The sequence below is a fragment of the Narcine bancroftii genome, chromosome 6 (genome assembly GCF_036971445.1).
Source record: "Narcine bancroftii isolate sNarBan1 chromosome 6, sNarBan1.hap1, whole genome shotgun sequence".
Taxonomy (NCBI): Eukaryota; Metazoa; Chordata; class Chondrichthyes; order Torpediniformes; family Narcinidae; genus Narcine; species Narcine bancroftii.
The window spans coordinates 243,911,264-243,937,457 of NC_091474.1; the positions used below are offsets into that span (position 1 = coordinate 243,911,264).

A 26,194-nucleotide genomic window follows, 5' to 3' on the forward strand; every position below is an offset into this window, starting at 1 on the left:
AACATGTAAAGAAGGATGAAAAAAAGTGATTGGATCAGATAGGGCTTGAAAGAGAGAAATTATGAAATGCAAAATGTTTTCTAAACTATCCCCAAATAATGTTCTTATTACTCTCAACTCCACAAATCTAACATGACAGATATTATTCAACTTCTTCACTCACCCATAGGTTCATGAGCATTTTAAAGGTTCCCATGTCCAGAACAATGGAATAGCCAGATCCTATTCAGAATGGCTGCCTGTAGCAAGTGGTGTTCTGCAGAGGTCAGTCTTGGGGCCACTGCTGTTTATATTAATGATTGGGATTGTGGACTAAATAGTTTTGTGGCCAAATTTGCAGATGATAGGTGGTGGAGCAGGAACTATTGAAGAAACCGTAAAATTGCAGAGAGATATAGACAGATTGGGCAAATATATGGCAGGAAGTACAATGTTGAAAAGTGTTCGGTTCTACCTTTTGGCAGTGGAAATAAACAGGCAGGGTACTATCTGAATTGGGAAAAAATTCTATCATCGGAGGTGCAAAGAAACCCTGGTGGCCTTGTGCAGAGTAATCTAAAAGTTAATGCCCAGGTAGGATTGGTAGTGAAAAAGGCAAATGCTATGCTAACATTCATTTTGAGAGGTATTGTGCTTAAGAATAGAGAGGTATTAATGAGGTTCTATGGGCCACTGGTGAGATCCCATTTGGAGAACTGTGTACAGTTTTGGGCTGCCTATCTTAGAAAAGATTGATGTTGTTGGAAAGGGTGCATCGGAGATTTACCAGGATGATTCCTGGAATGCAGGGGCTGGAGTATGGGGAATGTTTGGCAGCTCGAGGATTGTACTCATTGAAATATAGGAAAGTGAGGGGGGATCTCAGAGAGACATTTCGAAATATTGAAAGGTTTTGACAGAGTGAATGTGGATGTTCCCCTTATGGGAGAGTCAAGTACAAGAGGTCATAGTCTTAAAATTAGAATATCTATTACTGTTGGGTTTTGGACTCATAACAATCTAATTTCAATATAATGGCAGACTATGCTTATTTTCTTGACACTGGATGTCCATTTTAATTAACAGTTTCAGAGAGAACCTTTCATAAGCCCATTTATTTACACCCTGTCAATAGGGTCGTGATGAAGTAGCCAGCTCTGCTGATCATCAGTGGAGAAGTCTAGATATATGCATTTAAAACTCAGCCGTGACAAGTGATCATATTGATGTTAGGAAAGATTTGAGGAAGAAAACGTCAAGGAAATCTAAACAAAAAGCTTAGAAGCAGAATCACCAACTTATGTGTCAACTTACCCAGAAAACATTAGAACCAAGGCCTAGAAACAGAACCTATCTCCACTTTTATTCTAGAGGGAATCTTTTGTGATTGTAACTGAGAGTAATTTTCAAAAGTATTAAATTCTGAGTATCTTCAATAGAAAAATCAAAACATAACCAACATTTCTCCCAGCTTTAGCTAATCAAATGTGTTTCAGACCAGTATTTAAATAATGTTCCAAGTGATACTGCAGTCTATCAAATCATTATTCATTGCTAGATTAGTTAATAAGTCAAGTTTTGAAAACCTCAGCAGCTGCTCTCTGCAAAAACAATTTTTCTTTTGAAAAGAGATACAGCACGGTAACAGGCCCTTCCAGCCCACGAGCCTGTGATGCCCAAATACACCAATTAACCTACAAACCCCATATGGTATTGGAGGATGGACAGAAAGTGGAGCACCTGGAATAAACCCGCACAGGCACAGGGAGAATGTACAAATTCTTTACAGACAGCACCAGATTCAAACCCAGGTCATTGGCGCTATGACAGTGTTGCTCTAACTACTATGCTAACCATGGTGTCTGAAATTCCCCTAGAAAATACCAGAAATCCAAAAAAAACTTACTCCTTTAGTTCTCCTTGCCAAAGCATTATTTCTTTTATATACAAAGCTCCAAACGTTATCTGCTCACATTCAGATTTATCAGCAAGCACTAGCCTGATAACAGCTAGTTTAAAATCCATGCATTTCCTATATTTCAGCTTTGCCTAAAGCAGCATTTTAATGGCATAAATCAATTCTCAGAAGAATCACCTTATTAAAAACACCACTGATATACTATAGGACTATTCGCTAGATCTTTCCCATAGTAGCCCTTTCGCCCAACCCCAAAGGAAAACACAATCCCAGTGATAAAGCGTCACTTTAGAAATAAATGACCTTGTCAAGACTATCTGAATACCGTTTCCTAAAGGACACTCTCACAACTTCAAAAGTTTTTTTGTACTTCAAAATAAAATTTACTCCCAATAAAAAATATACATGTACAGTGCAAGGTCTTTTCACATACATAGCGTCATATTCATTTGCACAATGTTACTGTGAAGGGATGCACAGTTAGCATAGCTGTGAGCTCAATGTTATGATGCCAGCAACCAGGGTTTGAATCCGGCGCTGTCTATAAGGAGCTTGTATGTTTTCCCCGTGTCTGTGTGGGTTTCCACCAGGTGCTCTGGCTTCATCCCACCATTCAAAAAAACTAACTGGGCTTGTAAGTCAATTGCACAGGCTTGTGGGTCAAAAGGGCCTGTTACTGTGCTGTTTGACTAAATTTTTTTTTAATTTTAAAATTGTTGCATTAACTATTTATAGCACCAGTGGCACCAATATGCCCACCCCACCACCTCCATGGATACCCCCCCCCCCCCTTCAGCTGTTTGAGCAGCTTCCCTAACAATTGTAGCCCATCAACAGTCGGTAGCAGAAGGACGCTAGACTGTGGTCCTTCTCCACAGACCCAGTGTTGCTATACCAAACCTCATTGCATCCATCAGCATGGATTCCAGCAGCTGGAATGTGCCAGTTGGCAGCATTCGTTCACCAACTTCTCATTGTGGTGAAAGGCCAGCTTCAGACACATCTTTCAGGCAGACCAAAGAGCATCTTTCACCATTGATGATCTTCCAGTAGCTCTGGATGACTCTCTGAGTGGGTATCCAGGAGTAGCCCATAAATCAGATAGCCTTTGATTACAACGTAGCTGAGAATAAAACCTTGAAAAGGACTCTTGCATCCTTCTTCACACACTCTTAGCAAATCCACAGTCTGCAAAGAGGTAGGAACCGACACCTCCCCATCAGTCATCCAAAGGGCAATGTGGGTTAGGGATGATAGTCCATCATCAAATGAAGGATATGACCAGGAGGCCTCACCAAGATTTAATAACAAACCTACCTTGGAAACATCTCCCACCACAAGGAGGATATGATTTGGTCTAATCACAGCATACATCGAAACTAGACAAAAAAATGTTTCCAACTGTAAATTTAAATTTAAAAATACAGATGCTGCAATTCTGCGATATCAGAAATTGGTCAGGCAGCATCTTTGAAAAGAAAAATGCTTCCTGTCCGAGAGCCTTCATCAGAACTCTTTCCAAGAACTGCAGTTAAAAATAAATTTTGACAAAACATTTTCTATCAGCCAAGTATGCTGCATTGAAAATATGCTATTCAAATGAAGGAATTAAAATTTTACAGTTTATGCAAGTGGGGGAAGTGCTTAGCAATGAAACAGTACAGATACAAGAGATTTTCAGTACTGACATGGGTTCATGCACAGGTTCCAATCTCATCCATGTTTATTACAAGGCACATCTCCATGGGGAGACTATCCTTGAAGACTGATATCCTGCAAGAAATCCAACAGGAGAGAGAGCAATCGATGATAAATAATGGTGATAGCATAGAAACAGGCCCACAGACCCAGCTTGCCTATGCCCAACAATGTGCCCTCCCACTTTCATCCAAGTTTTCCAAACAAGGCCATAACTCTTCAAGCCCCTCCAAGCCATGTAATTAGCCAACATTTCTGCCTCTACCACTTTGTCTGGTAGCTTGTACCATATGCCCACCACTGAGTGAAGAAATGCCTTCATTTCTCTGCTAAATCCAACCAACCCCCCCCCCCCCCCCCATATCTTTATAGAGCATTACAGCACAGTACAGGCCCTCTAGCCCACAATGTTGTACCTACTCTACATGTATACCTACTCCACAACAACCTAATCCAGGAGTGGCCAAACTGCTGCTCACAAGCCATGTGTGGCTCTTTGACAGGAATGTGTGGCTGTGTAGAGTTAGTAAAAATGGCTTGCAATTGCTTGATTGTGGTGCATGTAGCTGTAGCACTGGCAGTGAAATTGGCAGAGCGCGTCTGATCCAGGCTTCTCATCCTCCGGAGCACCTGATTCCCCGGCCACCCTCCCATCCGAGCACGGGCCCTGACCGAGGCCATCGTCCCATCCAAGTTCCCGACGCCCGTCACCTGCCCATCCGAGCTCCAGGTGCCACAACCGGGGACTCTCACCAGGCCGCCCTCCCATTCAAGCTCGCAACGCCCCCAACCACCATCTCTCGCCTAGGCCCCAGCCGCCCGCCCATCCGAGCTCACGATACCCCGAGCGACACAGGAACTTACTGCAATCAAAAGTAGTTTGCGTTTAGTAGTGGACCTCTAAATTGTATCCTTAAAATTACTCCACAAAATTCAACTATTACACACGTATACTTTCTGATGATTGAAACTAATACAAATTTAGTCCTGCTGCTGTGAGCGGGATCTGGTGACCTGTCCCAAAGGTGTCACCCTTTCTTGCTTAGACCACCATAGAATGTAAGCACAGGCCGCGACTCTCCATGGGTCACTGAAATCCTCATCAGCATGTGGATATCTTCTAGCAATTGCTCCAAGAAAGTCTGCTCGATCATGAGGCAGGGCCAATGTCCTTCTGCTAATGCTGACATTTCATTCATGAGCGCAGAAGGGGTCCTGTCGCCCAAGCCATCCAGGTGAAGTAAACGGGCCACTTGCTCACATCTTGAGAGGTCAAAGGTATGGATTCCAGCAGCTGGAATGTGATCAGACTCTTGAGCACCTTATACTTTCCCTCTTCCAGAGACTGCTCCAGAAAAATCAGAAACTCAGCGTGCCGTCTCTTGATCCAGGGCACTTAGTACCATGTGGAATCAGATGTTATCTGCCTCATTTGGAATTGGGCTTTTGCTTGATCAAACCAAAGTCCAAAATATTTGCGAAGACCAAAATGTTGGCAGTTTCAGAGCCTCGGCATGCATCAAAGAAATATTTTCCATGTTGGTGTCCAAATATCATTTAGACCGTCAGGGGTCACCATGTAGCTAAGTATTCTAAACTGAGCTACTATAGACATCGGTTTACACATTGTAGAATCACTGTACACATTGTCAAGTGGATCTATACACTGAGAAACCAATGTACACCCTGTGGAGCCTAATGCAAGACTAACACCTCCAGGCTTGCATGATGGGCTTATATACATCACTGCTTTTGTCACATGGATCGGAAGTGACATTATTGGTGACATCAGCCCAGATTTAAAAAATCTATGCTGGAGGCAGGTCAATTTCCCATATTTTCCACAGCACGTTTGCCATTTTGGGAGCCAGCTCACTTGCTGGTTAGTGGGTCACCACTTTTGTATAACTACATATATATTGTATTCTCTGTAATACTTATTTTTATACTGATTGGGGATAAGAAGGAGGAGAGGGTAGGTAGGGGGGGGGGGTTAATACCATGTAATTTCTGAAAGTTTCAAATTTTATTAAGTATTGATTCTGTATAATTACATGGATGAAATTTTAAAATAAAATATACAAAAAAAACATGGCTTTGTGCATGTTAGGTTGTGTATGACCAATCTTACAATGTTTTTTGAGGAGGTTACTAGGAAAGTTGACGAAGGCTGTGGATGTTGTCTACGTGGACTTTAATAAGGCCTTTGACAACATCCCAAATGGGAGGTTAGTTAGTCATGAAAGTTCAGATACTCAGTATCCATGGTGAAGTAGTAAACTAGATTTGACAATGGCCGGACAGGAGAAACCAGAGAATAGTGGTGGATGATTGCTTCTCAGATTGGAGGATGGTGACTAGTGGTGGGCCTCAGGGACTGATGCTGGGACCATTGTTGTCATCTACATCAATGATGTGGCAAATTGGATCAGCGAGGTTGCAGATGATACTAAAATTAGAAGTGTTGTAGACAGCAAAGGTTTTCAAAGCTGGCAGAGTGATCTGGACCAGCTAGAAAAATGGGCTGAAAAATGTCAATAGATTTTAATGAAGACAAGTGTGAGATGTTGCATTTTGGAAAGACAAACCAAGAAAGGACAATACAGTAAGTAAGTAAGTAAAAATTTCACGAGGTTTGTCAGACATTCTAAGTGTGGTCTCACAAGTAATTTATAGAATTGGAACATGACCTCTCTACTCTTTCCCTAGTAATGAAGTCCAGCATCCCAAAGACCTTCTTAACTCTTCCATTAACTTGTGGGGCAACCTAAAGAGATCTATGGATTTGGACCCACGCTGTTAAGAATACTGTACTACCATTCACGATGTACTCCACCTTCAAGTTTGACCTTCCAAAATGCATCATCTCAGACTTAACCAAATTGAACTCCATCTGACACACTTCTGCCCAACTCTGCATCCTGTCATATATATCAAAGCAATTTAACTTAAGCAGATCAACAAGGCAGGGATGCCCATTATCATCCTTATTGTTCGCGTTAGCTATAGAACCACTAGCAGAATTGATAAGAACAGAAAATAAAATAAAAGGGATAAAAATAAAAGACAAGGAATATAAAATCAGTTTATTTGCAGATGACGTTATAGAATACTTAACAGAACCAGAAATATCATTAAAAGAATTATATAAGAAATTGAAGGAATATGGAGAAGTATCGGGGTACAAGATCAACGCAAATAAACGTGAAGCAATGCCAATGAATAATGCGGATTTCTCAAATTTTAAGAAAGAATCACCATCCAGATGGCAAATGCAAGCAATACGATACCTAGGTATACAAATAAATAAAAACCTCGGCCATCTATATAAACTCAATTATTATCCACTAATGAAAAAATTACAGGACGACTTAGAGCATTGGAAAGACTTACCACTAACACTAATAGGAAGGATAAACTGTATTAAAATGAACATTTTCCCAAGGATACAATACCTATTTCAGGCATTGCCAATACACTTGACAGAGAAATTCTTCAAGGAGTTAAAGAAAATAATAAGGAACTTTTTATGGAAAGGGGGGGAAACCGAGGATAGCACTAGATAAATTAACAGAATGGTATAAACAAGGAGGCTTACAACTGCCAAACTTTAAAAATTATTATAGAGCCACACAATTAAGATACCTATCAGATTTTTATCAAACAAGGGAAAAGCCAGATTGGACGAGGTTAGAACTAGATAAAATAGGGGAGAAGATACCTGAACATATATTATATAAATGGGATGAAAAATTGGTACAACGTAGGAATTCTCCAGTATTACATCATCTGCTCAATATTTGGAAGAAGATTCATGTAGAAAGGAATAAAACAAATTACCAACTACCAAAACTAATACTGACGCAAAATCAACTAATCCCTTTTACAATAGATAACCTTTCCTTTAGAGAATGGGAGAAAAAAGGGATCAAAAGAATAGAAAATTGCTTTTCAGGAAATAAATTACTATCCTTTGAACAAATGAAGGATAAATATAATATAACTCAAGATACAGTGTTGGCATACTACCAACTGAAATCCTACTTGAAGGACAAATTGGGAAGCAGTCTGAGGTTACCAGAGGGAAGTAATTTTGAATATGTGATTACAGACACAATGATAATCAAAAAATTTATAACAAATATGTATATTAAACTGCAAGAAAAGGAGAATGAGGAAACAAATGGTAAAACTAAACAAAAATGGGAACAAGATTTAAATATAAAGATAAAAAAGGAAACGTGGGAGAAGTTATGCTCCGGAACGATGAGAAATACAATAAATACGAGGTTACGTATGATACAATATAACTGGATACACAGGCTATACATTACACCTCAAAAGTTAAATAAATGGGACCCAATAGTATCTGACAGATGTTTTCGTTGTAAAAAGAAAACGGGAACAACAATTCATGCAATCTGGACGTGTGAGAAAGTGAAAAAATTTTGGGAAGATCTAAACCAGATATTAAATAAAATCACAGAAAGCAATATACCAAAAAACCCAGAGATCTTCCTCCTAAGTAACATAAAAAACAAAGAATTTGGACTTGATTTGGATGGTGCACAATAAAGATTTGTTAGGATAGCCCTAGCTGTAGCAAAAAAATGTATTATGTCAGCCTGGAAATTAGAAGATAACTTGAGAAAACAACAATGGTATATAGAAATGAATAAATGTATTCCATTAGAAAAAATAACATATAGTTTAAGAAATAATATTGAAATATTTGAACAAATATGGGAGCCTTACATGAAACACAATAGAGAAAACCTACCGGGGACATTCACTACCTAAATTAACGAAAGGAGAAGGAAATGAAAAGAATTGACTCAGTGGAATTTCTTGTTTATTTTTATTGAATGACAACATTGTTTGACGGGTTTAATGTATCTTAGATTCTGAACTTTAAATGAATGGGAGGGGAGGTAGGGAGGGTGGGATGGGAGGGGGAAGGGGGGGAGAAAATGACACTATATATTTGAAAAGGAAAAGGTATGTATCTTGGTCAATGTGGTTTATGGTGTGAAAAATAAAAATTTTTAAAAACTCTGCATCCTGTCTATATGCTATTGTGAGTTAACCTTCCCCACTGTCCACAACATTTCCAACCTTCATATAATTAGCAAATTTATTGACCAATCCTCCGTCCAGGTCATTTATTAATAAATTTTTAATCACAAGAGCACGGATTCCCAGAACAGATCCTTGAGGAACTCCACTAGTCAATGACCTCCAACCAGAAAATCTTCTATCCACTACTATTCTCTGCTTTCGATAGCCAAGCCAATTCTGAATCCACACAAAGTTCCATGGAACCCATGCCTCATGACTTGCTGAATGAATCTCCCAAGGGGGCCCTTGTCAAATGCCATGTAACTAAAATCCATGTAACCCTCATCAATTTCTTTGTTACCTCCTCAAAATTAGCCTCATGAGGCACAACCTTCCCCTCGCAAAGCCATGCGGTCACTGAGAAGACATTTTTCTAAATGCTAGTAAATCCTGTCCTTCAGCATCCTTCCAATAGTTTGCCCACCACAGACACAAGACTCACTAGCCTATCATTCCCAAGATTCTCCCTATTACCTTTTCTAAACAAGAGAACCACATTTGCCATTCTCCAATCCTCTGTGGCCAAGGAGGATGCAAAGATTATTGCTAACTCCTTAGCAATCTCTTTTGATATTGTTAGGATATTATTAAATGGCGGACAGTCTTGACGAGCCAGATGGCCTACTCCTGCTCCCATTTCTCACGTTCTTAGGTTAAAAATTGTTCCAGAAGCTCTCCACAATACAAGTACACAAACAAAGCAGTCAAGTATAGTACTGAATTAGTGCTGCACTGTGAACAGTAGAACCAACTACATACTAAACAGAGACTGTTCTGCCTGTTCAAGTGAACACAAAAGATCCCTTAGTTTTATTTCAACGCAAGAGACTTCTCCCACTGTTTTGATCAACATTCATCCTTCAACCAACACCACCAAAAACAAATATTCCATTCTGCTGCTGGAATACATCTTGTTATACATAGATATTAAAATCATTTCCAAAGTAATGAAAAAAGCAACCTCAGACGGCTTTAAGAAGATGAACTGTGCAGTGTGTCTGTGAAATACCTGAAGAATCACAACCTCAAAAATAAGAGTATAAAATCAGTCTACTTGCAGATGACGTCATAGTATACTTAACAGAGCAAGAAATATCAATAAAAGAATTACATAAGAAGTTGAAGGAATATGGAGAAGTATCGGGGTACAAGATCAACGCTAATAAAAGTGAAGCAATGCCAATGAATAATGCAGATTTCACAAAGTTTAAGAAAGAATCACCATTTAAATGGCAAACACAAGCAATCCGATACCTAGGTATTAGACTAGATAATAATCTAGGCTATCTATACAAATTAAATTATCAGCCATTAATGAAGAAATTACAAGATGATTTAGAACATTGGGAAGATTTACCACTAACACTGATAGGAAGGGCAAATCGCATTAAAATGAATATCTTCCCAAGGATACAATACCTATTTCAATCGTTACCAATTCTCTTAACAGAGAAATTCTTCAATGAGCTAAAGAACATAATAAGGAAATTCTTATGGAAAGGAGGGGAAACTGAGGATAGCGCTAAATAAATTAACAGAATGGTACAAACAAGGGAGCTTACAGCTACCAAACTTTAAGAATTATTATAGAGCAGCACAATTAAGATATCTATCAGATTTTTATCAAACAAGGGAAAAACACAGATTGGACCAGGATAGAGCTAGATAAAATAGGGGAGAAGGTACCAGAACATATACTTTATAAGTGGGATGAAAAATTGGTGCAACATAGAAGTTCACCAGTACTGCACCATCTGCTCAACATTTGGAAGAAGATTCACATAGAAAGGAAAAAAACAAATTACCAACTACCAAAATTATTATTGACACAAAATCAACTAATCCCTTTCACAATAGATAATCTTTCCTTTAGAGAATGGGAGAGAAAAGGAACCAAAAGAATAGAAAACAGTTTTTTGGGAAATAATTTATTATTTTTTGAACAAGTGAAGTACAAATATGGTATAACTCATGGTACAATGTTTGCATACCACCAACTGAAAACCTACTTAAAGGACAAATTGGGAAGCAGGCTGAGGTTACCAGAAGGAAGCAGCTTTGAATACGTGATTACAGACACAATGATAATTAAAAGATTTATAACAAACATGTACATTAAGCTGCAAGAGAAAAAGAACGAGGAAATAAGCTGTAAACCCAAACAAAAGTGGGAACAAGATCTAAACATAAAGATAAAAAATGAAAAATGGGAAAAGCTATGATCCGGAACTATGAGAAATACAATAAACACAAAGTTATGCATGATACAATACAAGTGGTTACACAGGACCCAAAAGTTAAATAAATGGGACCCAACAGTATCAGACAGATGTTTTCGCTGTAAGAAGGAAACGGGAACAACAGTACATGCAATTTGGGCATGTGAGAAAGTGGAAAAGTTTTGGGAAGATCTAAATCAGGTATTAAATAAAATCACAAAAAGCAACATACCAAAAAATCCAGAGATCTTTCTTCTAAGTAATATAAGAAGTAAAAAATTACGCCTCAAATTGGATGAAGCACAAAAAAGATTTATTATGATAGCCTTAGCTGTAGCAAAAATATGTATAATGTCAACCTGGAAATCAGAAGAGAGCCTGAGAATACAGCAATGGTACATAGAAATGAATAAATGTATTCCATTGGAAAAAAATAACATATAATTTAAAAAATAAAATCACAGTATTGAAACAAATTTGGGAACCGTACATGGAACACAACAGAGAGGGCCTACTGCGGACCTCCACCTCCAAAAATGATAAAAAGAGAAGACGAAATGAACTGACCCAGTGTGTAAAAGTAAATGACACAATTTTCTTGTTTATTTTCATTGTGTGATGACATTGTTTAATGGGTTTATTAATGGGCGAGAAATCAGACTGCTCAAACTACAGGGGAATCACGTTGCTCTCCATTGCAGGCAAAATCTTCGCTAGGATTCTACTAAATAGAATAATACCTAGTGTCGCCGAGAATATTCTCCCAGAATCACAGTGCGGCTTTCGCGCAAACAGAGGAACCACTGACATGGTCTTTGCCCTCAGACAGCTCCAAGAAAAGTGCAGAGAACAAAACAAAGGACTCTACATCACCTTTGTTGACCTCACCAAAGCCTTCGACACCGTGAGCAGGAAAGGGCTTTGGCAAATACTAGAGCGCATCGGATGTCCCCCAAAGTTCCTCAACATGATTATCCAACTGCACGAAAACCAACAAGGTCGGGTCAGATACAGCAATGAGCTCTCTGAACCCTTCTCCATTAACAATGGCGTGAAGCAAGGCTGTGTTCTGGCACCAACCCTCTTTTCAATCTTCTTCAGCATGATGCTGAACCAAGCCATGAAAGACCCCAACAATGAAGACGCTGTTTACATCCGGTACCGCACGGATGGCAGTCTCTTCAATCTGAGGCGCCTGCAAGCTCACACCAAGACACAAGAGAAACTTGTCCGTGAACTACTCTTTGCAGATGATGCCGCTTTAGTTGCCCATTCAGAGCCAGCTCTTCAGCGCTTGACGTCCTGCTTTGCGGAAACTGCCAAAATGTTTGGCCTGGAAGTCAGCCTGAAGAAAACTGAGGTCCTCCATCAGCCAGCTCCCCACCATGACTACCAGCCCCCCCACATCTCCATCGGGCACACAAAACTCAAAACGGTCAACCAGTTTACCTATCTCGGCTGCACCATTTCATCAGATGCAAGGATCGACAATGAGATAGACAACAGACTCGCCAAGGCAAATAGCGCCTTTGGAAGACTACACAAAAGAGTCTGGAAAAACAACCAACTGAAAAACCTCACAAAGATAAGCGTATACAGAGCCGTTGTCATACCCACACTCCTGTTCGGCTCCGAATCATGGGTCCTCTACCGGCACCACCTACGGCTCCTAGAACGCTTCCACCAGCGTTGTCTCCGCTCCATCCTCAACATCCATTGGAGCGCTCACACCCCTAACGTCGAGGTACTCGAGATGGCAGAGGTCGACAGCATCGAGTCCACGCTGCTGAAGATCCAGCTGCGCTGGGTGGGTCACGTCTCCAGAATGGAGGACCATCGCCTTCCCAAGATCGTGTTATATGGCGAGCTCTCCACTGGCCACCGTGACAGAGGTGCACCAAAGAAAAGGTACAAGGACTGCCTAAAGAAATCTCTTGGTGCCTGCCACATTGACCACCGCCAGTGGGCTGACAACGCCTCAAACCGTGCATCTTGGCGCCTCACAGTTTGGCGGGCAGCAACCTCCTTTGAAGAAGACCGCAGAGCCCACCTCACTGACAAAAGGCAAAGGAGGAAAAACCCAACACCCAACCCCAACCAACCAATTTTCCCTTGCAACCGCTGCAATCGTGTCTGCCTGTCCCGCATCGGACTTGTCAGCCACAAACGAGCCTGCAGCTGACGTGGACTTTTTACCCCCTCCATAAATCTTCGTCCGCGAAGCCAAGCCAAAGAAGTATTGTACATGTTGAACATTAGTGGGTAGGGAGGGGGGTGGGAAGGGAGGGGTGAAAAAGGGGGAGAAAATGACACTGTGCATCTTCAAGAGGGAAATGTTTGTGTGCATTTTGGTTAATATGCTTCATAGTGTGAAAATTTTTTTTTTTAATTTTAAAAAAGAATCACAACCTCAATAATTCTAACAAGCCAATTGATAACTCTATATCAATATGGTTGAGAATTTTGGAATATTCCAATGTAACAAAGTAAAATAAATCCTCATGTCACTATTCAGTAACTACTTAAAATTCCATGCATCTATTAAAATATAAGAATATGATAGATACATCAAATGGATAATCATGACAGCAGCAGTGAAGCCCAATGAGCAGAATATCATGGCAATAATTACCATGATTCCTAAAAAGATAGAGATGCTCTAAAACCTTAATTTTATAGACTTCATTATTAAATGTGGATTATAAAATAGTAGCAAATAACTTGTCACCCAAATTAATTAACATGGATCAGACAGGATTTATCAATTGAAATTTGTTAAATTAGCATTAGCAAGGAAATGTATTGCAATTACTTAGAAATCGGATACATCTTTAAATATGCCAAGGAGGCAAGCTGAAATTCAAATCTGTATTGTTAGAAAAAAATAATTTCGGAAATAAATACTCTTATGTTTTTACAAATTTGGCACCCATACACTTAAATAATGGAATTGAATTTGTAGCGATATCCTTCTTATCCCTCCAGTCCTGTGGGATTTTCCTCTGTTTGTTTATATTAGAACAAATAAGTTGTCTCTTTTTTTTTAAATACCTATAAAGTTGGGTTTTTTTTTCAATTTTATACTGTTTCTTTGAGGGGGTGGTTGGGTGGAAGGAGGGATTTTTGGGGTAGGGTAAAAAACCATCATGTTCTTTTTTTGAAATCTGTAGCATTATAATAATTAGTTATTGCATGTATGGAATATTAAATAAAATATACAAAAAAAACTGTGTGACATTAGCACCAGGCTGAGTGGTTTCTTCAGCCCCTTTCACACTTGCCAGTGATCCCAGGAATCAAATGCCAATCGGCCTTTAAAGTGGCAAGTGCAAAAGCAAAATCTTCTCAATGCCAGCACCAGATGACGTCATCTCACACCGGGGATTGCCAGCTTCAACCCCTTGTACAATCCCCGGCGCCTGCAGGCATCAACATTGAGATCAGGCAAGTGTGAAACGGGCAATTGCATTGCAGGCACTTCCTATTAAAGGTGGAGCAGACAAACACCAGGGATAAACCCTTGCAAGTGTGAAAGCGTTCAGTGTCCTGGTTAGGAGTGGTCTAGTGTGAAAGGCCAAACCCCCATTCCTATCCCAGAACAATTTCCTAGGATCCAAGTGTGAAAGGGGCTTTCCTGTGCTATAAATTTCTGTTGTTCTGCATAGTTAAAACTCATCCAGAAGATTCATTATACCAGCAAAGCTAAAGCTAGACAACCTGAATTATGTTCATTCAGTTCACACAGAGTGAAACACTATAGAAAGATACTTTGAAGTTAATTTGTTTCAAAACTGAAGTAACAGAATATAACAACTTGAGTTTTGCTTTCATCTTTGTATTACATAACCTCAGTTCCTCAGGTTGTACACTGGGGAAGATATCCAGGTTATCATGCAAAGGGAGATGCTATTTACCAGCAACATCCAGTGAAATAAATCCTTCAGAATTACAGTTAAATTACTTGCTTTGGCTTCTCTCACACAAAATAAATGTGACAGCTGTAAAGCATTGTGATACATTCTGGGGCATGAAAGGAACAAAGTAAATGCAATAAAACAATGCTTGAGAAACTCAGCAGGTCAAATAACGTGCTTTATATAGCAAAGATACATAACCAACATTTCGGGCTTGAGCCTTTCAGCCAAAATTACGATAGAAGAAATCATCTCTTAAATCTAACTTACATTACAAGACAGTAGAAATAAACATGTCAAAGTCAAAACAATATTAAAATACTCTTAGTAGCATACATCATAAACTCCCACATCATTTCCTTGTTATACACTGCAGCTTTTGTGCTGAATATAGCTGACACACCTTCCACGGAAAACAATGGCAGTTAGAAACTGCAGGAAAAATGCTTCCAGCTCCAGGCAGGAAACTCTCACAGTTTTTCACAGTGACATCATATCAAATTTTAAGCATCTCAGACCTTAAACCAACCAGTTCAAGTAAAAACAGAACTTTAAAATATTTATATTTATAACTATAGCTTACTTACTAAAACAGGAAACTATTCTAAAGACACTAATCAGAAAAATTTCCAGACTTCAGACAGAATTTGAAAGGAACTTGCTGCACCAGTTAAAACTGCATTTCTAACCACCGTCTTTGCTCCCAATATACCATTTTGAAGTGCAAAAGATTTAATAGTCCGTCACTTTGCAGATTTATCTTTAGCATTAATTGCAGATCATGGGTACAATCAAAAATAGTTCTATAACTGAAGAAAACATTTAGAACTTACTCTTCCACGGAAAAAAGATTTTTTTTTTAAAAAGATTATGCAACTCTAAGTTCTAAACAAAGTTAAAAACAGCTTGAAATTTAATAAATAGCAATGTTTCCACACCATTTTTAAACATTGAAACTAAATTATTATTCTGTTGATTTAAGTATGAATTCAGAGCATACGATTTAATTACCATGTGGATATTCTCAATAGAAAGCTCTGACAAACTTGGATTGCTTTCTCAAAGATGAGACCGAGAGGAGATCTGACTGAAGTTTATTTTAAAAGATTATGCTTTTCCAAGGGTGGAAATGTCAACTATTGAAAGGCAATAAGAGAATTTAAAGGGGATGTGCAAGGCAATTTTTTTTAAAACACAAAATATAGAACAAGATGTCAGGAGTGAGGTTGCAAGCAACTACAATAGTGATGTTTAAGAGACATTTAGACAGGCATGTGAACATGTCAGGCAATAGAGATATGGATCATGTGCAAGTTGAGATTTGTTTAATTTGCCAGTGGTTGACACAGACATCGTGGGCCAAAGGGCTTGTTCCTTTTGTCATAAGAAGTTATAACAATCATTGCAGTATTTACTCAATCACATCCAGCTGACTGAATATTCTGACATCAGAATTATGAATGTCCCATATAAAACATAGGTGGAATCCGGAAGGGGTAAACATAACTGCAGAAAAAGGAGCAGAAACATCCATAATTGCCTCTCATTTGCAATATACACATAACAGAAACACTTTGTCCTACAAAGAAAAATTGTATTTCATCCACCCTACAATTAAAGTTTAGCTGCCCTTTGAGAGACCAACTGCTAATTCCCACTCACACAGAAATCTTATCACCACATAATTTACAATGTGGTTCCTCTCACCACATTCAAGAGTTAAAATTCCAATAATGGCTGCATTACTAACTTCAGCAGCAAAGATTTTAAAAGAATTAACTGCCACCTTAGACATTAGTCCCTGAAGAACTGACTGAACATTTACTTCAATATGCCTATATATGGGCATTGATTTATTGCAAGTTGAATCTCAGTCCTTGGATTGCACATGAACTATTTTGAATCTTGTGTAAAATTATTCATCTCCATCATCTCTGAAAACGGCACTTCATATACATACATACTACCCAAGAGAAGATGCAAAATGATAACTGAGCAGAACATATCTGCAGCTTTGCTGATCTGGACTAATTGAATTCCTCACTAGAAACACTTAAAATGATTTGAATTAGGCAACAAACATGAGCATCACACATTCCGAGGTTAGTACATCCACTGCTAAATTATGTCAGTGCTTCTTGTGCACCCACTACTAATCTGTATGAAATGTTGACTACAATTATGTAAAAGCATGGCAGAGAAGCTGTAATGCAGCAAAAAGCTTAAATGTCCAGCCACAAATGGAGTTTGTTAATGTCTCATAAAAAGACATGAAACCAAGTTTAAAATACATTTAACATTAACTGAGGGAATAGGGGAGGAATGCAAAATATGTTCATATGATGAATGGACATTTTTTTATTTCCAGTGCTGCATATAATGACAGAGATTAACTAATGTATTCACATTACTTCAATTCCATGTTTCGGATAATGTATTGAAGATTGTATGATAACCAAATCATTATCCCAAATATAGTCAATTTTCAATGTGTTTTGACGATTTTCTTTCCAAATCAGAATGATCTTAAACATAATCTAATTTGGATACTTATCTTATAATAGCACATACAGACATTAATCTAATCATCACAGAGGTTATTTAAAAGTGTTAAAAATTTATCAGGGCGCTAAACCGATTTTCTCAACTGTTTACTGTTTCACAGCCCATTGAGGACATTTTAACAAAAATATTCATTGCCCATTTTATCAATAACATTCCTAATCAAATCCCTTGTCATGTTAGAAGAAGCACAGGCTCATTGTATTCTGGAACGCAGCTAGAGCTATCACCAAGAACAATTAAGTGATACGGTCATATTAACTAGAACTAAACAAGCCAAGAATGTAGACAGCAGTCTAAAGTCAATCTTAATGTTATAAAGACAGCAAGTTTATGATCATATTTTGTTACTTTTTCTAATACTTCAAGAGGGAAATTGTTAAGTGGTATTCTTATAGTTACAATCTGCTATCTCAGAAAAAGGATTCTCTGGGGTTTGGAAAAGCATCCATGTCAATAACCAACCATTAGAACAAGGCAAATCTCAATGTGATCAAAAGCTAATTATTACAAATATCTCCAAAAGGACGACCGTCAACCGACCTGTTCCATTTCTTTATCAAGTATTTTTTGCTGGTTTACCTAACTCTATAACAATAGGACAGAATTGTACATAATGTTTGCACACTGACCATAAATTTGAAATCTAATCAGAATGACCAAGAGTAGAAGGTGGTATACTAAATTGCTTTTCCATGACACAAAAAGCAAAATATTTAAATAATTGACTGATCCATTCTTCTAACATTATCTTGACACGTTCACAATCAAATTATGCCAATATGAAGATAAGTTAAAACATAGAGGGACGAGCCTGCTCCACCATGACTGATCCTCCAACTTGTCTAATTTCCTACACAGATTTATTATCAGAGTACATACATGAATAATTCCATTAAACATTAACAACCCAGTCTTAAACCTATTCAACATCCATGTCCTTCAGGAGTTAAAAATCCCAAAGGATCTTTTTTTCATTACTGATTTTTTTATCCCCCCTGAATGGCTCACTCTGGAAAAGTGTGCCCTTGATTCTGAGCTGTCAAACCCACTGAATGCCTCAATGGTGATGGGGTGGTTAGCTTTGTTCAAATGCCTCAACCGGGGTGGGGGGGTTCATCTATGCCCAATGCTTGAAAAGGGAGCTTGTCCACGCTGCACACCTTGGGGGGAGGGGGGAGTTTGCCTCTGTGGAATGCCTCAAAGGGGGGGGGGTTCGCCTCCGTGGAATGCCTCAAAGGGGGGGGGGGTTCGCCTCCGTGGAATGCCTCAAAGGGGGGGGGTTCGACTCCGTGGAATGCCTCAAGGGGGGGTTCGCCTCCGTGGAATGCCTCAAGGGGGGGTTCGCCTCCGTGGAATGCCTCAAGGGGGGGTTCGCCTCCATGGAATGCCTCAAGGGGGGGTTCGCCTCCGTGGAATGCCTCAAGGGGGGGTTCGCCTCCGTGGAATGCCTCAAGGGGGGGGTTCGCCTCCGTGGAATGCCTCAAGGGGGGGGTTCGCCTCCGTGGAATGCCTCAAGGGGGGGTTCGCCTCCGTGGAATGCCTCAAGGGGGGGGTTCGCCTCCGTGGAATGCCTCAAGGGGGGGTTCGCCTCCGTGGAATGCCTCAAAGGGGGGGGTGGGGACGGTGGGGGGGGGTGGGGACGGTGGGGGGGGGTGGGGACGGTGGGGGGGGTGGGGACGGTGGGGGGGGTGGGGACGGTGGGGGGGGGGTGGGGACGGTGGGGGGGGTGGGGACGGTGGGGGGGGTGGGGACGGTGGGGGGGGGTGGGGACGGTGGGGGGGTGGGGACGGTGGGGGGGGTGGGGACGGTGGGGGGGGGTGGGGACGGTGGGGGGGGTGGGGACGGTGGGGGGGGGTGGGGACGGTGGGGGGGGTGGGGACGGTGGGGGGGGGTGGGGACGGTGGGGGGGGGTGGGGACGGTGGGGGGGGGGGGTGGGGGACGGTGGGGGGGGTGGGGACGGTGGGGGGGGTGGGGACGGTGGGGGGGGTGGGGACGGTGGGGGGGGGGTGGGGACGGTGGGGGGGTGGGGACGGTGGGGGGGGTGGGGACGGTGGGGGGGGGTGGGGACGGTGGGGGGGTGTGGGGACGGTGGGGGGGGGGGTGGGGACGGTGGGGGGGTGGGGACGGTGGGGGGGGGTGGGGACGGTGGGGGGGGGGGGTGGGGACGGTGGGGGGGGGGGGGGACGGTGGGGGGGGGGGTGGGGACGGTGGGGGGGGGTGGGGACGGTGGGGGGGGGGGGTGGGGACGGTGGGGGGGGGGTGGGGACGGTGGGGGGGGGTGGGGACGGTGGGGGGGGGTGGGGACGGTGGGGGGGGGGTGGGGACGGTGGGGGGGGGTGGGGACGGTGGGGGGGGTGGGGACGGTGGGGGGGGTGGGGACGGTGGGGGGGGTGGGGACGGTGGGGGGGGTGGGGACGGTGGTGGGGGAGGGACGGTGGGGGGGGGGTGGGGACGGTGGGGGGGGTGGGGACGGTGGGGGGGTGGGGACGGTGGGGGGGTGGGGACGGTGGGGGGGGTGGGGACGGTGGTGGGGGGGGACGGTGGTGGGGGGGGACGGTGGTGGGGGGGGACGGTGGTGGGGGGGGACGGTGGTGGGGGGGACGGTGGTGGGGGGGGACGGTGGTGGGGGGGGACGGTGGTGGGGGGGGACGGTGGTGGGGGGGACGGTGGTGGGGGGGGACGGTGGTGGGGGGGGACGGTGGGGGGGGGGACGGTGGGGGGGGGGACGGTGGGGGGGGGACGGTGGGGGGGGGGGGATGGTGGTGGGGGGGATGGTGGTGGGGGGGGGATGGGGACGGTGGGGGGGGGGATGGGGACGGTGGGGGGGGATGGGGACGGTGGGGGGGGATGGGGACGGTGGGGGGGGGATGGGGACGGTGGGGGGGGGATGGGGACGGTGGGGGGGGGATGGGGACGGTGGGGGGGGGATGGGGAAGGTGGGGGGGGGATGGGGACGGTGGGGGGGGGATGGGGACGGTGGGGGGGGTGGGGGGGGTGGGGGGGGGATGGGGACGGTGGGGGGGATGGGGACGGTGGGGGGGATGGGGACGGTGGGGGGGATGGGGACGGTGGGGGGGGGATGGGGACGGTGGGGGGGGGATGGGGACGGTGGGGGGGGGATGGGGACGGTGGGGGGGGGATGGGGACGGTGGGGGGGGATGTGGACGGTGGGGGGGGATGGGGACGGTGGGGGGGGATGGGGACGGTGGGGGGGATGGGGACGGTGGGGGGGGATGGGGACGGTGGGGGGGGATGGGGACGGTGGGGGGGGATGGGGACGGTGGGGGGGGATGGGGACGGTGGGGGGGGATGGGGACGGTGGGGGGGGGATGGGGACGGTGGGGGGGGATGGGGACGGTGGGGGGGGGATGGGGACGGTGGGGGGGGGATGGGGACGGTGGGGGGGGGATGGGGACGGTGGGGGGGGGATGGGGACGGTGGGGGGGGATGGGGACGGTGGGGGGGGATGGGGACGGTGGGGGGGGGGATGGGGAGGATGGTGGGGGGGGATGGGGAGGATGGTGGGGGGGGGGATGGGGAGGATGGTGGGGGGGGGGATGGGGAGGATGGTGGGGGGGGGATGGGGAGGATGGTGGGGGGGGGGATGGGGAGGATGGCGGGGGGGGGGGGGATGGGGAGGATGGTGGGGGGGGGGGATGGGAACCTGGACCGGTTAGGGACTGTCAGCTCTCCTTTCTCCAGACGAAGCCATCGCCGCCCGGTTTCCAAGGACACTCACCCCAGTCGAGGAAGTCGGAGACGTTCTTCTCCCTCCGGAGCGGCGAGTTGGCGCACTCGTCGTACAGGCACACGACGATGTCGAGCAGCGTCTCCAGGCTGAGCGCCAGCCCGTTCCTCCTCGGCCCGTCCACCACCATCTCCTCCAGCCTCTTCAGGCGCACCTCGGCCGACATGACGGCCGCGGGGTCCGGCGGCCAGCGGCCGCTCGCTGCCTCCAGCGCGAGGAGGGGAGGAGTTGGGGGGGGGGGCGTCTCCTCGCCGGCTCCGGGTGACGGGTTACTCAGAGGGCACGGAGAGATGGGGGGGGGGGTTATTTACAACCAACTGGATGGAGGAGCAGCGGTGAAGACATCCGCGGGGGCTCAGCGGCCTGAGCACCACCTCACCTCAGCCCCGCCACCACCGCCACCGTCCCGCAACCCGGCCTCGGCCATCCCGGCTCCCTGGGCTTGGCTTGATGTCGGGGTTGGGAGAGGGAGGTCCTGACAGGGGAAGGGGGGGGGGACTGTTGTTATCGCTCAGCGAACCCGCCGCCTCATCCCATCCGAGAGAAAGACGGGGTCGGCGAGACCTTCAGCATCGGCCTTGTTATAGTTTGCTGAGGTGGGTGGGTGGGTATTTATCCTTTCCCGCACCCCCCCCCCCCCTCTCTCTCTCTCTCTCTCTCTCTCTGCCGGCTTCACCAAAGCCGCCTGCCGTCTCCTTCCTCGCACTCCAGCCGCCGCTGAGGTAAAATGAAACCCAACATGGCGGCCGTTCCCTGCGGACTGACGGACAGCGGGGAGGCGACTGCGCGCCCAGCCGGCCGCTCCAGCCCGCGGCACGCCGGGATACTGGAGGAGCCGGAGGCTGGGAAGACCCCGGTGTGTTGTCATCTCAGGGGACAAGGTACCAACCTGGGTTTCTACTGGGAAGAGTCGAGAATGGGGGATGGTGGGGGGTGGGGGGTGGGGGGTGGGGGGGGGGGGTCGGGTCACAACTTTCGGTGGCAACGTTTTGGTATCTCTGCATGTGGGGGGGGGGGGGGGGAGGAAGTGAGGTTAGAAGGAGGTCAAGATGCCAGTTGTTTTACATTTTTTTCACAAGTGAAATGGGGTAAGTGCCCCATCACATGGTGGATCTCCCAGTGACCACCCATTTCAATTCCCCATCACATTCTGGATCTCCCAGTGACCACCCATTTCACCCAGTGATCACCCATTTCAATTCCCCATCACATGGTGGACCTCCCAGTGACCACCCATTTCACCCAGTGATCACCCATTTCAATTCCCCATCACATTGTGGATCTCCCAGTGCACCCATTTCACTCAGTGACCACCCATTTGAATTCCCCAGTACATCATGGATCTCCTAGTGACCACCCATTTCAATTCCCAACCACATTGTGGATCTCCCAGTGCACCCATTTCACTCAGTGACCACCCATTTGAATTCCCCAGTCCATCATGGATCTCCTAGTGACCACCCATTTCAATTCCCACCACGTCGTGGATCTCCCAGTGATCCCCCATTTCATTTCCCCATCCCATTCCCTTGCTGACATGTCTGTACATGTTCTCATGTACTGCCAGACAGAAACCACCTGCAAATTGGAGGAACAATGCCTCACCTTCCGACTGGGCACCCTCCAACTGGATGGCATCAACATTGACCTCAGGTTTTTGTTAACCTCTTCCCACCACTTCTTCTCCCAGCTCTGTCTCTCTCTCTCTCCCCCTTTTCGCTGTCTGCATTTACACAGACAAAATCAATTCTCACCTCCCCCCTGAACTGTTTTGTGGGGTCTAGACTCCTCCTCCTGCCAGCATTGTCTGAATTCTGAGATTTCCTTTTCTTTTGCTTATTCTTTACCTATTCCTTGAAGAAAGGCTCAGGCCCAAAATATCAGCAATATATCATTATCTCATGGATGTTGAAAGGCTGTCTGAGTTCCTCCAGCATTTCGGTGTGTTTTTACTATAATTGCAGCATCTACAGACTTCCGTGTTTCACCCGGGATACTGAAGGAGCCAGAGGCATGAAGAAGAAGCTGGGAAGATCCCACTCACCTGTTCTATCACCTCAGAGAGCAATATATCAGCAAGGGTTTCTCCTGTGAAGAGTCAGGATGAGGGAGTTGTGTTGGTCAAATCTTTCATTGGTAGCGTTTTTGTATCCCTGCTAAGTGAAGGTAAAAGGAGGACAAGTCAACCGAGGTCAAGTGTGGGGAAATAACCAGCTTCCATCTGGGGAGTAAAAACACATTGCTGGAGAAACTCAGCAGGTCAAGAGATGTACTTTATACACCAAAGATAAAGATACATAACCTCTGTTTCAGGCTTGAGCACTTCATTGCTTGTAGGGCTCAAACCCGAAACATTAGTGATGTGTCTCCATCTGCTCTGTAAACTGCACTGTTTGACCTTCCCTTCTCCTCACGAGCCTCCACATCCAACACTTTATCCTCCGCAATTTCCACCACCCACAAAATGATCCCACCACCAAAAACATCTTCCCTTCTCCTCTTTCCATATGGACCGCTCCTTCCGTTACTCTCTTTCCAATTCATCCCTTCCCACCAATCACCCCTTGACACCTTCCCCTACGACTGCAGGAAGTGCCACACTTGTGCCCACACTTCCTCCCTCACCACTATTTGGGGCCCTAAGCAGTCCTTTCAAGAGAAGCAACATTTCTCCACACCAGAGAGAATGGATGCAGACTGGGAAATCACTTCACTGAGCACATTCACTCTGTCCGAATCAGTGACAGCCATTTCAATTCTGCTCCCCACTCCTGCACTGTCCATGGCTTCATGCACTGCCAAACCTGTAAATTGGAGGAGCAGCACCTAATTTTCAGTCTGGGTATTCTTCAAACAGATGACATTAACATTGACTTGTTTCTGCTTGCTTACTCTCTGTTCGCCCTCTCTTGCCCATCCCTCTGTCTTCTTTCCCTTAGATCTCCATCCCCTTCCCTCTCCATTCACAGAGCCATCCACCCTCCCCCCTGTTTGCTGTTGTCCCCTCCCTCCCTTATCCACCTATTACCTCCTGCCTTTGGGACTGTGCTCCTCCCCCTGCCCTTCATCTCCAACATTTTGTTCAGCCACATGCCAACATTTTTTCATCCCTTGATGAAGGGCTCAAGCCCGAAACATTGGTTATGTATCTCCAACTGCTCTATCAAGTACACTGTTCGACTTCCCCATCCTTATCTACCAGCCTCCACATCTAATACATTATCATCTGGAATTTCTGCCTTCTATGACGTGATCAGATTCAGATTTATTGTCAGAGTACAAAAATGACAACTCATACAACCCTGAAGTTCTTTTCCCTGCAGGTGAGGCAGAATTACCACTCATTGGTAGAGCGAAAAAACCTGACATGTAAACAAATTAATAAATGTAAACAAATTGACTGTGCAACACAGAGAGAAAAAAAAATCGATAAAGTGCAAAAGTAAGAGTTCTTAAATGAGTCCCTGATTGAGTTTGTTGTTGAAGAGTCTGATGGTGGAGGGGTGGCAACTGTTCCTGAACCTGGTGGCATGAGCTTTGTGGCACCTACACCTCTTCCCTGATGGCAGCAACGAGAACAGAGCTTATGCTGGGTGGTGAGAATCTGCTCTCCCATGGCAGCGTTGCCCGTAGATGTTCTCAATGGTGGGGAGAGTTTTACCCGTGATGTTCTGGGCTGTCTCCACTACCTTTTGGAGGGCTTTCTTCTTTCTTTGGCTTGGCTTCGCGGATGAAGATTTATGGAGGGGGTGAAAAGTCCACGTCAGCTGCAGGCTCGTTTGTGGCTGACAAGTCCGATGCGGGACAGGCAGACACGATTGCAGTGGTTGCAGGGGAAAATTGGTTGGTTGGGGTTGGGTGTTGGGTTTTTCCTCCTTTGCCTTTTGTCAGTGAGGTGGGCTTTACACTCAGGGATATTGGTGTTCCCATACCAGACTGTGATGCAGCTGGTCAGCAAACTTTCCATTACAACTCTGTAGAAATTTGTGAAGGTTTGAAGTATCATACCAAATCTCCACAAACTCCTGAGGAAGTAGAGGTGCTGATGTGCTTTCTTCACGATGCCATTAGTGTGTTGGCTCCAGGAAAGATCCTCTGAGACAGTGATTCCCAAAAATTTAAATTTACTCCCTCTGTCCACCTCTGGTCACTGGATCATATACCTCTGTTTTTCTTTCCTTAAGTCAACAATCAGCTCCTTGGTTTGGGTGACCCTGAATGTGAGGTGGTTGTTGGTGCACCATTCAACTAAGTTTACAATCTTCCTCCTGCATGCTGACTCATCACCTTTCTTTATACAACGAACCTGACATGGTGATGCTGTCATACTGAGCCACACAGTTGTCGGTGTAAAGTGTGTAGAGCAGGGGGCTAATAATGCAGCCCTGTAATGCTCCGGTTCTGAAGGAGATTGTGGAGGAGATATTCTTACCAACCTCACTGATAGTGGTCTGGAGGTGAGGAAATCCACCATCCAATCCCACCACCAGGTACATCTTCCCCTCGCCACCTTTCGTAGGGTCCTCGTCCTCTGTGACTCCCTTGTCCACTCATCCCTCCCTACCAATCACCTCCTTGGCGTCTTCCCCTGCAACTGCAGGAAGTGCCACACCTATGCCCACACCACCATTCGGGCCCCAAATACTCCTTTGAAGTGAGGCAACGCTTTACTTGTGAATCTGTGGGAATCTACTGCATCCGGTGCTCCCACTGTGGCCTTCTCTATCTCAGAGAGACTGGATGCAGACTGGGAGATGGCTTCACTGAACACCTTCGCTCTGTCCACATCAATGACAGAGATCTCCCAGTGGCCAACCACTTCAATTCAGTGCCCCACTCCCACGTTGACATGTCTGTCCATGGCCTCATGTACTGCCAAGCCGAGACCACCCGTAAATTGGAGGAGCAACACCTAATTTTCTCCATTTAGATGGCATTAACATCGACTTATTCAGTTTCTGTTAGCCCACACTCCATTCTCCCTCCCTTCCCTTTCCCCTGTCTCCTTTCCTTCAACTCTCCCAACCCTTCCCT

General features: G+C 45.0%; 1 protein-coding gene across 10 annotated transcripts in view; it reads right to left on the reverse strand.

Annotated features, from left to right (window-relative positions):
* The window catches only part of LOC138737196 (serine/threonine-protein kinase MRCK alpha-like), a 653,014-nt gene extending 631,071 nt beyond the window's left edge, over nucleotides 1-21,943 (reverse strand). For 5 of the 10 annotated variants that reach the window (XM_069887840.1, XM_069887837.1, XM_069887843.1 and 2 more), the window contains exon 1: nucleotides 21,152-21,943. In XM_069887840.1, the coding sequence (XP_069743941.1) occupies nucleotides 21,152-21,326 (175 nt within the window). In that variant the 5' untranslated portion in view covers nucleotides 21,327-21,943. The remainder of the gene's footprint in view (nucleotides 1-21,151) is intronic. The other 5 variants (XM_069887847.1, XM_069887844.1, XM_069887846.1 and 2 more) reach the window with 1 other exon arrangement.
* Nucleotides 21,944-26,194: the final 4,251 nt, after the last annotated feature.